General features: G+C 33.8%; 1 protein-coding gene across 1 annotated transcript in view; it reads left to right on the forward strand.

Moving 5' to 3' along the window:
• The first annotated feature begins 1,447 nt into the window (after window positions 1-1,447).
• The window catches only part of LOC145672558 (pickpocket protein 28-like), a 33,442-nt gene continuing 18,259 nt past the window's right edge, over window positions 1,448-16,630 (forward strand). Inside the window, exons 1-5 of the mRNA XM_081741717.1 lie at window positions 1,448-1,533; window positions 3,087-3,201; window positions 7,192-7,471; window positions 13,181-13,231; window positions 16,365-16,518. Coding sequence (XP_081597843.1) covers window positions 1,448-1,533; window positions 3,087-3,201; window positions 7,192-7,471; window positions 13,181-13,231; window positions 16,365-16,518 — 686 coding nt within the window. The remainder of the gene's footprint in view (window positions 1,534-3,086; window positions 3,202-7,191; window positions 7,472-13,180; window positions 13,232-16,364; window positions 16,519-16,630) is intronic.

Below are 16,630 nucleotides of genomic sequence, written 5' to 3' on the forward strand. Positions count from 1 at the left end.
TCAGTTAATTGAGGCAACAAAGCGTTTTTAAAGGCATCCTTAAATTTATTTTTAAATTGGTCATACGACATGGCTGGGAAATCTGGTTGTTTTGAGATGGTATCAAACCAGTACGCGGCTGGACCCTTCAATAAAGAACCAAGTATCCACTTTTTCTTAAGATCTGGCCAATTGTTAACCTGGGCCAAAACCTCGAACTGGTCAACGTAATGGACCGCATCATCCCCCATGCGTCCATAAAACGGTTCAGGTCGTAAGATGTGACTAAGCATACTGAGATTGTCTTGTTGACCACCAACTGCCATGTCGAATAACGAAGAGGAAGAAGTACTAGAAGGTGCCTCAATATCAGAGATGGAATGTGAAAACCGCAAATTACGCGGAATGCGATCAAAACACTGCCTAGTATAATGAACGCGTCCAGGGGAGGAAGTAACAATAGGCTCAAAATATTCTGTTAAATCTAAATCGTTATATGCATCATCACTAATATCACACTCTTGAGCAAATTGACGTAACATAAAAAAACGTAAATACACACACTTGCAAAATCACAAATAATATCACTTAAAATTAAAGACAAGTCAGATTCTAACACCAGACATTGTTACCAAATCAAGGGTGGTAGGGTGGGGGAAATTCCAAATAAGTGCTAAACAAATAGGTGGGAGGCAAAATTTCTAAAACTCACGAGAGAACTCACAGAGACCAAACCGTAGGCGCTTCCACCATGAAACGTGACTGGAATTCTGACTTTTCCAGTAACGGAATGAATGTCGGGAAGGTACATTAAGAGTAAACCAATGAGATCTAATAAGATTAATATTCGTTCCAACTAAAATGCATTTTCTAACTTTACACTGCTCATATGGCATACGGCCAAGTTTTATACTGACATGCATCTATCGATAAGATTTGAAATAAAACTCAAACTCTTTTTAGAAAATAGCATGGCAAACTTAAGGAAAAGGTAGAGCTAAGGTGATGAATTTCTAGGGGCGAGCTTATACAGCCTGGTGTTCGAATACTGCTTGGCAAAAAAGGTACTTTACCTTAATCTGATGAAAACAATCCATGATTGCGTATCTAGCCAACGCGAGAGAATTACGGAGAAGCTCCTTTGTCAACAATCCAACCACTTCTTTTCTGAGACTCCTCTGCCCGATGGTTTTGTTTCAGTTCCATTTTTCCGGGTCCCTCCTTCCTGTCATGTGGTCTTCCAAATATGGTCAAGGCGTCTCTCTAGACGCCACCCACGTCAACCTCATCATTTCGACGTCACTCCGAAGTTCGTTGTCCAGGCCGACCTCATCAGAGGCGATGTCCTCCAAGCCCAGACTCATCAGGATCGAACCCGGCAAAAACTTGAAGACAAAGCGGAAGGCAGGAATCTCTGACTCTAGGTGTAAATACAGAAAACACAAACCTCAGGAGAACGTTTTCCTCAATGCTGACTGCGGAAGCTAGACACGGAAAACAAGATTCAGCGTCTCGTTTGTTTGTCAATCGGCTGCATAAGCGGAAGAGGAAGAGGTAAGGGACTTCTAGGACATTTGCCTTTCATGCTGGGTTTAATAACACAGAAAAGAAAAGTAATACAAAATGCTCTTCGAGCCTTTAGACTACATAAATCAAAAATTAAAAAAAAATAATAATGTTTTCTTCTGTAATGAATCCTCCGGGGATCGAACCAAGAGACCGGATCCTCAACAGTACAATAATACAATTATTATGCAACTCGTGTAAATGTGTTCAATTACATCCAAACAGAGACACGTAATGAAGATCTGGAATTCAAATCCCACAATGCTAACATTCTATAAAATAAAATAGTAATTGATTACACATCCTTTCGTGACACGCTAACATGTAAGGGACGTTGCGCATTAAACCAGAAACTGCATCCGTTGATATGTGTACTAGAAGAAACGACATGGAACTATCTTTTCATAAAATAACTTTATTAGTCTAAGATTATTTTCTGTCTATCGAAATTCCCTATCTTGTTATTTGTCTCTGCTTTTGTTAACACTTAATAGAAGGCGAAAGAGCTTTAACACGCAAACAGTTTAGTGGAAGTTTTATTTAACTTGCTCAACTTACTCTACATATGTAAATAAGACAAAAATTGACAAAATGAACCTATTTTTTCAAACAAATCACCAACTAGTTTATAATCCGGGTAGAACAGTTTATATGGATCGAATTCTACATTAAACTCAAGGTTCATATAGTATACGAACCTTACATTCCCTCGTTGTTGGAAGCATGCTAAGACCCTAGCAATTAAATGTATTTTTAAACATCTGAAGCAAATAGTATGAACTACAATTTATATATATCTAAATAAGATGCTTTGCTGAAAAATATTAACGTAAAATGTTACGCTACTCCGACCATTATTTCAGTAGTATCAAGAACATAATATCTAATCGTGATTGTGACTAATGAATCGTTTCGCTTTGTATTCGATATAGTTGATGAATACTCGGCTATCCAAGAATGTTCATAAATACAGAATAATATTAGCTGCATTTTACATTTTTTACTTTATGGTAACAATGTTTTATGTTTTTGTTCATCTTATAGAACTCAGTAACGTTCTCGTAACGTGTTCTCTCGTATTGGCTATTCTTTTCGTTTTCATGTCGTTTAATGTCCCACAATTATACACCATACAGTTCACTTTGCGAGGGCAAAGACAAAATTCAACTTCTTTGTTTGTACGTAAAGACTATATAATTCTATTTTTATTTTAAACCCTAGTTTATTTTTTTCATTCCTTTTTTATTTCCATTCACACCTTAAAAATTGTTAGGAATTTACATCTATAATGTAAGATCATTAATTTGACACTCAATTCATAAATTGTTCCACCATCAGCGATATTATGTCTCTGCTAAATAGAATCGACACCAGCGTTCCAAACATATAATTAATTAGTTCACATATACTTTGTATTAATTGTAAAAATTAGTACAATCGAAAGTTGGCACCATTATTACCCTTTGAATAGTGAATGGTTAAATAGAACACACAATAGTACCACATTAAAATTAATTTATTGCATTTTTTGAAATTTACAGCCATATACCTCCTCTTCGTAATTTTGCGAAGGGAAGTTCTACTGGCCTTGAAATTTTCTTCAGAAATTCAATTGGAGAAACTATACAAGGAAATGATAGACCACCAGGAAATGATGTAAGTGATACTTTGTGCTTCTTCTCAAATAACCACATACACATACACAATATAGATACAGAAACACATTTGATTACGATACACAAATTCCATTATATCACAATTAAAATTGCAATATGATCTTATGTAAATGTACGTATGATTTTATGTGTGTATACCTATATAGAATGTGTATAAGATGCACTTGTTGTTTTATTCATTAACATATCATAGAGACAATATGTTATATTATGAAAGAAAAATATCACTGATATTTACTTTGGCGAATAGTTGAAATTTTGTACTATCAAAATTTATACCGAAAACATTGGTTAAATTACTTCGCCTGGAATCGCAGGATTACAATGAATAATTTTGAAAAAAAATACCCGTATATATTTCGTATCGTATCTTCTATAAACATCTAATTATTTACAGGTTAAGATACTGTTACATAGTTAAGCGTCGAAGTCCTAAGCCGGACTCAAACTATGGGGTGAGACGCCCGCGCTTTTCTATTTGTGTGTGTAGGAGAAAAAGAGAGAAAGGGAGAACGGAGTCAAGCGAGGCATTGATTGTATTAGCAACCTGATGTCTCATTGACGCCAACCCACACGCATGTAATAGTGGCATGACCCTGGCTTTGATTTGCCCAAATCACAGTTCTGGGTCGCTGCTGTTAATTTATTGAACATCACGCAAGCAATTACGTAGTACATAAAAACATTATGTATTTGAAGCTGAACGTGAAATAAAGATGTATTAGTAAATGTAAAATAGATACTTCCGCCCCGGCGTGATGGGGAAAATCATAGAAAAACTAGAAGTCTTGGTCACTATTTGGCATGCGCGTGAAAAGCTTCTCCAAGCTCGTCAAGGCTCGTGACGCTAGCTCCCGAGCTACGTCAGAACTAGCAGAAAATGCGTGGGACGAAGTCCCTTTATAAGCGAGGCCCCTAGCCGAGCTCAAGTTGTTCTCTTCCGGCATTCGTCTAGTGTACTTGGATCTTTGCTCCGGACGCTCGTTATAAGATCAGGTATGTGATTGCAATGCGATTGCAATGCAATGCGATTGCAGTGTGATTGCAATGTGATCAATGCAAGTTGCAAGTACGAATCATCAAAATTACTATTTTCAATAAATCGCGGCTTAGCGTGGTAACCTTCTAGCACCCAGTTTGTAATTTAGGGGTTGTGCCCATACATGTCATTTGGTAATACTTTAAGCTTGTATTTTCATATTTCCGAATTGTAAAGTTCTTTGTATTTTCACTTTTTTAAAATTTTTATAAATAAAATTAATGATGGAAGTGGTCTCTTTAATTTAGTCATGCTATCCCTCCGTATCTGGAGTCAGTCCACATACGTATTATATAATTTAATAATTATATGGATGTTCAAATACGTGAACTCGATATGTCGAAGCATTCCAATGCAATGAGGCTTTTTCTACACGTCTTTCCCATCTGCACACTTTCAACTGTGATGATTCCACAAAATTACATCCCAGATTATTGCAGCGTATTCCGGCTTCTACCTCACATAAATAGTTATGCGTCTAAAGATGCAAATATTTCTCTGAACTAATTTCCAAATTCGTTATAAATGCAAGGCACCTTTACACTTATGAGTTAAGTAAAGTTGAAATAAAATATTAGATTTAAATATGACCCCGAGGCCAGTATGACGATCAGCCCTGTGTAATGAAGTGTTATCTATTTAGTATTGCAACTGATGAACAAAATGATAATTCAATTCTCAGCATCTGACATCAGCATTTACAGCATTTATGATGTTATTGAAATCGTTTATTTAAAATACCCACATCCTTTTCAGAAAATATAATACGATACATCTTTAAATAACTACATGATTTGTGAGATTGTATTATACTACATGTAATTCTCTCCTAAATAGTAAAATTATAATCCTATTGACATCACTTTCAAGTAGAGATGTACCAAGTGTGATGTACTTCTCCCTGTACTTCCAGTGCGTTACAAATAAGCGTACTGCATTTGGAAGTTACAATAATTATGTTTTATGTTTACCTAGAAACATTAAAATGAAAAAGCGAATTGGGAATTGCACTGACTCAGTGATAGAGCATCTGACACTCTAGTCAGTGGTGTACCTATTTCGACGCAGCTTTCACAAAGTGAACCTGATGGTGGACAAATACCACGTGTGTAGATTTTCTTGGAGTTTTCATACCCTTCCTCTAAGTTTCCCAAAGACGAAACCTCAAAGAACAAATAAGTCAAAGATATGAAAAGGCACTGCAAGCAAACAAATATTTATCACACACTTGTCATTGTGTTCTTTACTTCTCAGGCACATATTCTTGAATCGAAAATAAAACCTTTGAAATATTGACTCTCGTTGACACCGAAGGTAACAAAATTACTTGACTCACCCACTGTATTAGTTGACTGATACACTCTGTTCAGATAAAGTGTATGTTCAAATATCGTGTAAGATAAGAAGCGATAAGACTTTCGTAACTTGCTGTTGTAATCAATCACTCACATGTAACACTTCCCAAGCGCAATACTCCGATTTTGATAATATTTGGTAGGTAAATACTACACATGAAATAAACGAATGCATTTTTTTTCATTTTCTGCGGAAAAAGGGTTTTAGGGGGCAAATCACTCACCCAACATTTTGAAAGTTGATGGACGAAAGGTAAGAAGAAGTGGACGGAAGTGAACGAAATTGTGCACAGATATTGTAGACCTAAAATGGGGAGGTACGTGTTCCGTAGTTTCCTGAAGAAAACGGTTAGGTGAGGCACGGACCCCTCCAAATCTTTGATTAGGAAATATCAAAAGTGCTAATGACAGTACATGACAAAGGGGCATGAAGAATTGCAACCAAACTTTGTGTAGGAACAATAAGCAATAAATAAATAAATAAATAAATAAATAAACGTGTTTTTGTTTTATTTTCTGCGGAGAAATGGTATTAGGAGGCAAATTAACTTGCGTTCAGGCGTTATGGTGAGGAGTAGAGAACGTACTGATATACGGAAAATACAATATTATAAGTCTCACTTTTCTGATTTTAATAAGAGGTAACCTACCATAATATTTTCGAAATGTGCGCTTCCAGGGCAAAGATGTTTGTAAACTTTCTTAATTTACTATTTTGTATTTATAGAATGTCCGAAGTCAAGAAGTATTTGAACTATTTTAAGTAAAGTTTTGGAAACAGTTAGCACTTGCAACTGCCATGGTTTCCATGGTTTTGTTTCAAATATGTATCCGAAGGGGCTTCATTCGCCCTCGAGCAAAGGCTTCCCCACACAAAATACAGTTTTGACATAGAACTTGAGTTGAACTGAGTTTTCCTCGTTTTACTTCTTCATTCAAACAGGTACCATAACAGTGGAAAAAAGGTTTCAATATATATTTCAAATAGTTTACATAAATCTAATTTTACAGTGCGCAAAACGAGAATTTTAGTTAGTGTATATGTAAATTAATAATCGTAAGGAACATGTAATAAGTATTTGGTATCACCCACGAAAGAAGTTGTCAACATTAATCTAGCATACGTTGAGTTGGGAGAGGGTCAAATAAAATTGTGTCATTATTATTATTATTATTATTATTATTATTATTATTATTATTATTTCTGCAGCTATGAAAACAATTTTGTTTTTAGCCTTAAACTGGAGGGCTGAGTGAGTTAGAGACGTGGTCAATAGTGGCATACTAGAATGAATGAAGAAAAAGCATATAGAGTTTTACAAGCATCGTGAGCCAAAATCATGTGTTCCCACAAGCAAAGAACTTGAAGATTAAATCTCGGCCTTAAACAATACAGTAAATGTGTTCCACGAATAATTATGAAATGTTAATCTATTCAGAGAAGATGGTTCTACCTCTTATAATATTGCTCGTGTTAGAATGTAGTATCAGATTATTTCAATACATGTTTCAGACGAAAATAGTTTCTAATTGAAAATCTTGCTTGTGATACATACTTACTATCTATTCTTTTCAGATCTATGTCCATAATCCATACATTTATCCAGATGCATCAATGGGTTTCATAGTGCCTTTCGTTGCAAGAAAGGTTTTACGTTTACAAATATCTCCTGTCATTACTGAGACTACTGACGAAGTGAAACGAATACCCAAAACAACCAGACGATGTCTCTTCCAAGAAGAATCGCAATTAACATTAAGTAAAAATTACAGCCAAACTAACTGTTACATTGAATGCCGATTGAATTATATAAAGAGCAAATGTCAATGTACGCCGTACTTCTTTCCAGAATGGGGTAAGTAGTACAATAGCGATCAACTTATCTTTCCAATTTAACACTTCTCGTTTGAAGAGCTTTCTTCTTCTTCTTCTTCTTATTATTATTATTATTAATAATAATAATAATAATAATAATAATAATAATAATAATAATAATAATAATAAGTATTCTGCCTATTGGCAGGTCCCGGGACTAATCAAGGTTTTTCTTCTTAATTTTCAGTTTGGGCCTGGAAAAGTTTCTTCCACGTTTCTCGATTCTCAGCTTCCTCTTTCAACTCCCAACATTTTCTTCTAATTTTCAAGTCATCGATCAATTGCCTTATTGTTCTCCCTATTCCTTGCTTTAGTTCCATCTTTCCTTCTATGGCGGTATGAAGACAATTTCTTCGCAAGATGTGTCCAATCTAATTGGCCTTTCTACGAAGGGCGGTGGGTAGAAGCGTCATCTTCTCTCCTATTCATTTTAAAACGTCTTCGTTTGTTATTGTTTCTTTCCATTTTACCTTTTCCTTCTTCCTCCAATACTACATTTCGTAATGTCCAAGTCTCTGAACCATAAAGTGCAAATGCTTCATATATAGCACTTGACCAATTTCTTCCTTAGTCCAATATTAAGACTGCTAGTTAAGAGTAACCTTTTCTTGTTGAATGCTTCTTTGGCTATGGCAATGCTCGACCTGATCTCTGTACTGCAATACTCTTTTTCTTATTCTCTCGTAATATAATGTAATATATTCATTTATGCTTTGAAACAGCTAATGTATGAATTTTTATGCATTATCACAGATTTTAAGGCACATGACGATACTAGTCAAGAACCATGGACGATTTTGTTTGATGATACTAGGTGAGTTACTGCATTGAAAATAAACAAGAGTTTGGAGCTAGATGATCTTTGTAAACAGTGATGGGAATGAATATTATGTTCGCGTGGAATTGGATCAGAGTGGGCTTCTTCCTCAGCGAGAGGCAGTAATGATTCGATTGATTTCCATTCTTTTCTACCATGAATCATATATTTTATTTTCCTGTAGCTTATCTTCCCTATACTGCCTATTATTAGGCATGATATTTCAATTGCTGTGTTGCACCGAGGTTTCTACCTACTGTCATTATTTTCAAAGTGAAATGCGTGTTTCCTGCATGCCTTATGAAGTGTCAAAAAGAAGAGACAAAATAATGAACATGCAGATTAAAAACATAATTAATGTTACCAACTGTTGATTATACTACGTATGCTTTTAAGTTCTACAAATTTTAGTTTTTATTTGTATTACATGCATTTTTTCAATATAATGTGTATATAGTTGAATGATTTCTGCTTGGTTGATATTTGCTTCTAAAGTCAATCTTTTGAGGTATATTTTATATCCACCTATTTACAAGTGGTTCTACCTCATTCAAATTCAGCTACGGAAAGAGATACTAATCAGTTGGTGCCAGATTACACAAGTAGATAGAATGTGGAAGCAAATACGGAAGTAAAATCACTTACAATGTTGTTTGTTTAGCAGACTACCCGTGGATTTGATTGTGTTATTCCACTAAAAATCTTACATGCATTTTTTTTTCAGGGCAGTTTTTGACAAACTCATTCGTTATGGAGCAGTCGAAAGTTTGTAATTATATTCTTGTTCTTGAATTATTCTACATTTCTTTAGTGGATGAACTGTTTCTATTCTGTTAAACAAACCCAGTTTGCTGAGGTGCAGCGACGTTGCATTTTGATTGAAATAATATTCTGATCTTTAACCATAACAGGTCAATGTTTATTGTATGAACAGCAGACACAGCGGCATAATTCTGCGAAACAAATCCGTTAACTGCAAAAACTATACGGTCCTTGCATGTGCGTCATCAATTTGGTATACCATGAAATCAGGGAAGTACTGCATCACTTTTTTGGTACGTCAACACCTGCTACGAGCATTGAGTTTCTACGCAGAGATTTATCTACACCTCCCTCACACCCTCCCAGCACCACCCTAAAATTTTCGGACACCCTCCGGAAATAAATTCCTTACAACCCTCCAACTAGGAGGGGTGCAAAATGAAAAAGATACATTCTCGTTCTGCATAAAGCCCTCCAGGACTTTGTAGAAAAGTATTTTAATCGATTTTATTTTTAAGCAGAACGGGAATTTCCGAAATGCCTAATCTTTGGAAACAGGGAATTCTATGCGAGGAGAAAATTTTTAGGGAACTGCAGCATCGAAAAGCTTGACTCCTAGCGTGTTTGTATGCAGATCGGAACTCGTGTATAAAATGGCTGTAATAACGAGGGCGGGAACTAAATCCAAGCGGTCAAAATGCAAGGAAAATTCTGACGAGGACAAAATCACAGGAGTATTTATTGGATGTACCAGTTCACACCCTATATGATTATTTTTTCCTTTCAATTGTCATATATTCTAAAATGTTATCTATATTTTTTTAACTGAAATGTTTTTTCTTTCTTTTAAAATGCTAAAAACTCAATAAAACATAAATGTTATAATAAAATAGCAGATTAGCTTTAATTACCTTCACACATACCCATATGAAAAGTTCTCGGTATTCCTATTTTTGGAACATGTTTAGCATATTACAGTAAGATGATTCATTTTAAATACGAAATGTAACTGTGATGCTATTTGATTTTTAAAAAGTCGTTCTTCTGTGGTAGCATATAGCAGTCTTTTATTTTGAGTAATGTATAAATATTTATTTTAATTCTGAAATACTGATCAAGGTTTTTTTTATAGCAAAGATCAAAATGTGAAATACATACAGTACTTACTACAACATTCTTGCGTCTTTTATTGAGTTTTCAGCATTTTATTAAAAATGTTATTTCCGTAAAGTGAAGAATTTCAGATAACATTTTAGATGCATAACAGTTGAAGAAAAAATAATCATTCTTTTATTAATCTGCGCCTACGATTCTGTCGCTTGAATTTAGTCAGTTTTGTCTGAATTTTCCTTGGGGTTTGTCCTCTTGAAGTTTGTCCTGCATTCGTAATAATCTGTTTGGTAATTCTAACATAGGCTGTAAGAAGAATAACTATTTCTTCCAAGTTCTATCATAAATTTTAGACGGTATTCTTCTTGTTGTTCTCGAAAAAATGACAAGGATATTCTTTATCAGCAATGTTATTCACATCTACTTTGGTAAAGATGAATGTGACTTTTTAAAAAAATACCTGCGGGCAAATGGAAAATTGATTGACTGTTGCAAGAAAGCGGTATGCCATTGAAATTGTACAGGTCCGCAACCAAAGGAGGGTTAACCTCCAGACCTGCACAAAATTCTATTATTAATACAAAAAACACAATTTAGCTATTCGTAACAGAATTTTTAATGACTTGGTCCCCTAACATATTAATGCCCCCCCCCCAAACCTCTGTGGCTGGTTGCGGGCCTGTAACTGAAACGAACATAACATAAACTTAATTCGATATAATATTAAATTATTTCACATTAAGATTTTATTCACTTTTTCAATAGTTCATCTCTAACATGCTAAGAGTAGCAGTACGTAAAAGCTGCCACAGTTCACATCCTCAAGGCACGTTTGGCCTTATGTAAGTAATGAAAGAGGATGCATAAGGCAACTCTTAAGAAAGAATGTTAATGTTTCTACATCGCAACTCTTTTTCCGGCATTATCTTATGAGCTGATTTGTCTTATGTAGATAACCCTATACCTACAATATGCAATAGTATCATATATATTTCTATTTTCATATTTATATTGTCAGTGTAAATAGCATCAATACTCAATATCAATATTGAAATAATCGCGGTTTTTTTAGTTTCAATCAAATCAAAAGGTAAGATAATCGGAGATAAGGGCCGTATGTGGCCAAACTTGTTTAGTGGCAGTTTTAGCGGGTAGTCCGGGAAAGCACGGGCCTACCCAAAAGTTTTGAAAAATATATAAACACTAAAAGATACAATAAAGAGTAAATATATTTTCCACTTTTTATATTAATGGTAAATAATTATTTAATAAACAACATGAATCAATCGTCATTATCTATTGTCATCAATCAATCAAATGTTCATATGTATCCATACGCAAGGGAGCGGGCCTTCCCAAAATTAAAATCCTAAAACCACATCTGACTGCGAGCCTTAGCATGTTGGAGATGAACTACTGGAAAACTGAATACAATTTTGTTGTGAAATGACTTGATACTAGATCAAAGTAAGTTCGCGTTATCTTCGTTTCAGCTACAGTGTCAAACGGTTTTCTTGCAACTGAGTCAATCAATTCTCCATTTCTCTGCAGGTAGTTTTTTTTTTAAATCACATTCATTTCTACTTAAGTAAATGTGAATAACACTGTTAATAACAGAACTGTATCTACTCATTTTTCCTAGAACAAGAAGTAGAATTACATCTAAAACTTGAAGAAATAGTTATTCTTTTTACAGAATCTGTTACAATTACTAAAGAAAAATTCTCTTGAGGAAATGCCTCCCTGGCCAGAATTTCTCGTCTCGAAAGATTAGGCAGAACGGAAATCTGCCTAAAGATGATAACATTTAAAATATTTTCTACAAAGTGCTTTAGAGTCTTTAGGCAGAACGGGAAGACAACCATTAAAAATCTTACTATTTTGGTTATGATTTTGAATTCTTGTTTCTAAGTGTCAATATAATAAAACAACTTACTTTCGACAAGATAAATTTTCAAGCAAAGCACGCTACACGGCTGTGATGGTCACAACAACGTTTGATCAATCGATTGCCAATGATTTCATCTCGACTTCACACCAAGCATGAGAAAATCGACGCTAATTGGCTCTGGCTGAGGAAGAAAATCCAATACAATCGTTCGTTGCATTAACGAATTTTAATTTTTAAAAAAAACTAATTAAAAAGAAGATAATAGTTAAAAGAGCTTAATTCAAGATTGCACCCCCCAGATTTTTTGAATACCCCACTAAGTTCAAAATTCTGCATAAATTATTGTTTCTACGAACACGACTCATTTTTCATCTGTATATCATCACTGTCGGACACCGAATGTACCATTTTGTTCAAAAAATATTAAAACCCCAATTCGTTTTATAAGGTTATGTCCTGGCAATCATAAGTAAGAGATTTGTGTATTTTTGGCGTAAGTAAAGATGTCAATTAGAACAACAAAAATAACATTTCTTTGATTTAATAGCAAGTGTGGATTAGAGTGCAGCACTTTTCAAAGAGAAGTGAGTGGATTTTTTTGAACAGGAATGTACAATCCTCTATCAACGACTCAGGCAAACACAGCATTTTTGGATGATTTTGTTGTATGATCATTTGTCACGTCTGACTTATGTGATAAATAATAATCTTACCCTAGAAATAAGATGCTATAGAACTTCCGTCTTCTTATTTTTACAATTATCTTCTAACTTGTTTTAAGCATTCTCGAGAAATTTGTTTTCGAATTTAATTTGAATTTACTATTATTTGATAGAATTAACATTATGATTAATGCTGGCATTGAGAATTATAAAAGTATTTACTAATAATTCTTTTGTTAAAATTGTAACAGAGATTTTTTTTAATTTTTAAATAAATATTTTAGAATAACTTAATTTTAATACATATGTAGTGGAAATACATTAGCGCAGGTTAAACCTTTTACTTTACATTCGCTTGTGAAAAAGGTCTGTTTATAACTGAATCTGACAAGTAGAGTAAAATCTTTTGCTAAAATATTAAGTATTGTAGTATTATTTTATTTGCAGGCAAACGAGTTTGTGGGTTGAGAGACTTTCGATGTCTTTTAGAAATTGACAGTAAGTAAATAATTGCGTTACAAATATATATCACTATAATATTATTATAACGAAACAAGCTGAGCTTTCTATAAAGGAATATTGAACTTATAAATTATTTACAAAGATTGGTGTGGCGAACAAAGCTGTAAATAACAATTCAGTACGTTATTATGAATACTACACTGTATTACTATAGAATAGGTATCATTTCAACATGGCTTATTATTATTTTTATAAAAGGCTCTCATGCTATTTGTCTTGTTACATAAATTGTAAATTTGATCGCCAAGGGACATTATGACCCATACATGAAATGCTAGCATTTTCATAGGTATAAAAAGCCCAGAAATCTAAGTCGAAGCCAGAAAGCCCAGAAATCCTAATCCTAATAAATTGTAACTTTTAACCATGTTTGTTTATTTTAATGTTGAACTTTGTTTCTTCTTGATGATTCAATGTCTTATTCTATCGTTTAGAATAACCTTCTTAATGTGAATGACCAAGTTTGTTCCCATTCTTTAATTACAGTTTCCCATCCTTTAATAGCGCTATAAAAATAAAAAAGAAGAAACTAGAATTCAAATTCATACCCTAGTAGAAAGGAATGAACATTTATATTTTACATAAATATTGTGTGAACAATAAAAACAACTCTGTTATTGTAAGGTATATCAAGTTACAAATGTTTAACAGTTAAAACCCATATTGGTCTGTCAGTAATAAAATAGCCAGTGATCGAAGTGGGAAAAAAGCAGAGGCCGTATGTTTTATTACGATTTTGACTCGACGTACCGGCTATCTAAATGTTGAAATGCAATGAGTGTATGGTGCCTAAAAGATTGCATTTCTCTTTATATAATGACTGAAAACCATTGGAGAGCTTTTCTGTATTAACGAGGGGGAGGGTATGTAGAGACTTTGATCGCCCGCTAACAACTTTTTGGGGAAAAAAATTCTGGGAAAAATCCCCTTATGTTGTATTATAAGGAATTATACACAATCATGCTCAAAACCCGAATGAGGATATTAACAATTTCATGTGGGAAAACTTCAGGTTTCCCACTCGACTGGTATTCCAAAACCCCAGAAGGTCCGTCCCCTGAGCAGATTATCCGTAAATCTGTCAATGCTCAAAACACGGCATATATATGCATTAAGACAAGAATACACAGACATTCATAACAAAGAAACAATTCAGTATGGCACATCAATATATAAACTAGGTTAACTTCTTTAAAGATACCTCATTTTGAAAACAAAAAGTAGGAAAAATATAACACAAATGTCAGCATTGTCAACTTAGAAATTATTTCTACATAAGAAATAAAATATTTTTATGTGCGAAGCTATTCGTCAATTACTGTGTATATAAATTGATTTATTAAAGATATTTAGCATCTACTTTCCAGTGATGGTATGTTGTAATCATTGAAAAACCAGAGAAATTATGCCTTCATCACTGTAAAATCAGAGGCGGTATGACATAACACCGTGTACCGTCTCATTTCGACCACTGAAAATGACTCTTAGAATTTTACGGTAACGTAGAGTTAAAGTAATATATGAAAATCAAGGTGTAGGATTACGTATAATTCTATTGCTATGTCTACATAAAAGATATTCTTAACATCTATAATTCGCATAAAATTGATATCAAGAGAACAAAATGGAGGATGTGTACTATTGAATTATTTTCTCTGAATACAAAGTATTTTCAGTATTTTAATATTGAGAAAATAATACCAAGAAATCAAGATAGACAATTGTGTACTACCGTATTAGTCTGTCTGCATGGAAAGTATTTTCAGCATTTTAACACAGCGTAGGAGAAAATAGAATGAATTGAGCATTATTTTATTTGTCTGTTTGCATGCAAAAAGTGTCCTAATCACTCGAATACAGAGTAAAAATTAATGCCAGAGACCAAGATGGATACGTCTCTGAGCTTATTATTATTATTGATATGGGTTAGTTAAAAGGTGAGTTTAAGTATATGGTAGCCGATGTGATTCAAAATATAATGTAGTGAACAGAAAATACCTATTTGACTTAATTTAGATAGAAATATACTAAAGTATGTGCATCAGTATACTTCGCAGAGTGCTTACGTGCAATAATCAATTAAACAAAAACTAGACGTACTATTAATGTTACCTGATTTACTTGGGTATTCAAGGAAGCTTGGCATCTTAGATAAGAAGTTAGGTTGATCACTCGTCAGACTGATTCCTCTTTTACATTATGGTGTAGTATTAGTTATAATTAGAATTTTACGTATTACAAAGATACGCGAAGGCTTATCAATGTGTATAACAAAGTACTGCACACACAGAGAAAAAACTGAATGTGGCGTACGTAAAAACGTAGGTTACATGTGTAAATCCTGTAGCTTTTGGACTTAACGTACAGTACGTATAATTGAAAAGTATATTTAAACGTACTTTCCGATAAGTGCTCCGAATAAACATACTTTCCGTACGAACGAAAGAATTATATATAGATGGACAGGATCTCACATATAGATAAGCATATGTAAGATATAGCTGCCGTATGTGACACACGTATACTATGTAAGTTAGAGAAGACTGTTAAATGTCAGATATCCTGCAACGGCATGATGTAATAGCTAAGGGCAGTGCGTATGTAGCATATGGATAATGTATGCTCCGTACTGATTTCTGTAGTAAATATAAGAATTCCATATATTTATACGCTATACCGCTGTCCGGATAACGGATTTTTCTCAGTGTATGTTCGGAATTAACAAAATAGATGATATTTTCTTTTTGATTTGGTAATGATATCTTTCTCTTCATACACTTCTAAATATCATTTTTATCTACTAACCTAATCAATGTTTTGAAACATAGGTGAATAAAAAAGTAAGCTTTTACAAACTGTTTTGAGTACGAAAATAAAGTGCTAAGTGAATATGAGAACCAAATAATAAAAAGTAAAGATTTTGTACATGCTTCAAAATGTTCACCGTCAGTTGAAAACACGTCATGTACGTATGATATGCAGTTTTCTTCTCGGTATTTCCCATTAGATTTACTTTCGTAGATCACATTAGTGTTTGTATTTACTTTTGTATAAATATTGTATATCAAATGAAATGTGTAAATTTAGTATTAATAATATAATATTGTAGCTCGGTTAAGGAATAATGAAGCTCCTCCTAACACTCCTGGCTTCGAGAAAGGAAATGAGACATCCATTATTTGTGACTGTCTAGGTTCATGCTCACTTGTTCAATACATTGTGGAAGGATCACTCGTGGACACTCAAATTACAGGAGATAAAAGGTAACTTATTATTAAGTAACATGTAGCATTTGATTAGGGTAATAAACTATTCTTATCGTCGGAAAGTAGTGGACATATGTTTAAAAATAAAAAAATGATATATATTGAGAGT

The sequence above is a fragment of the Thermobia domestica genome, chromosome 16 (genome assembly GCF_964235325.1).
Source record: "Thermobia domestica chromosome 16, izTheDome1.hap1.1, whole genome shotgun sequence".
Taxonomy (NCBI): domain Eukaryota; kingdom Metazoa; phylum Arthropoda; class Insecta; order Zygentoma; family Lepismatidae; genus Thermobia; species Thermobia domestica.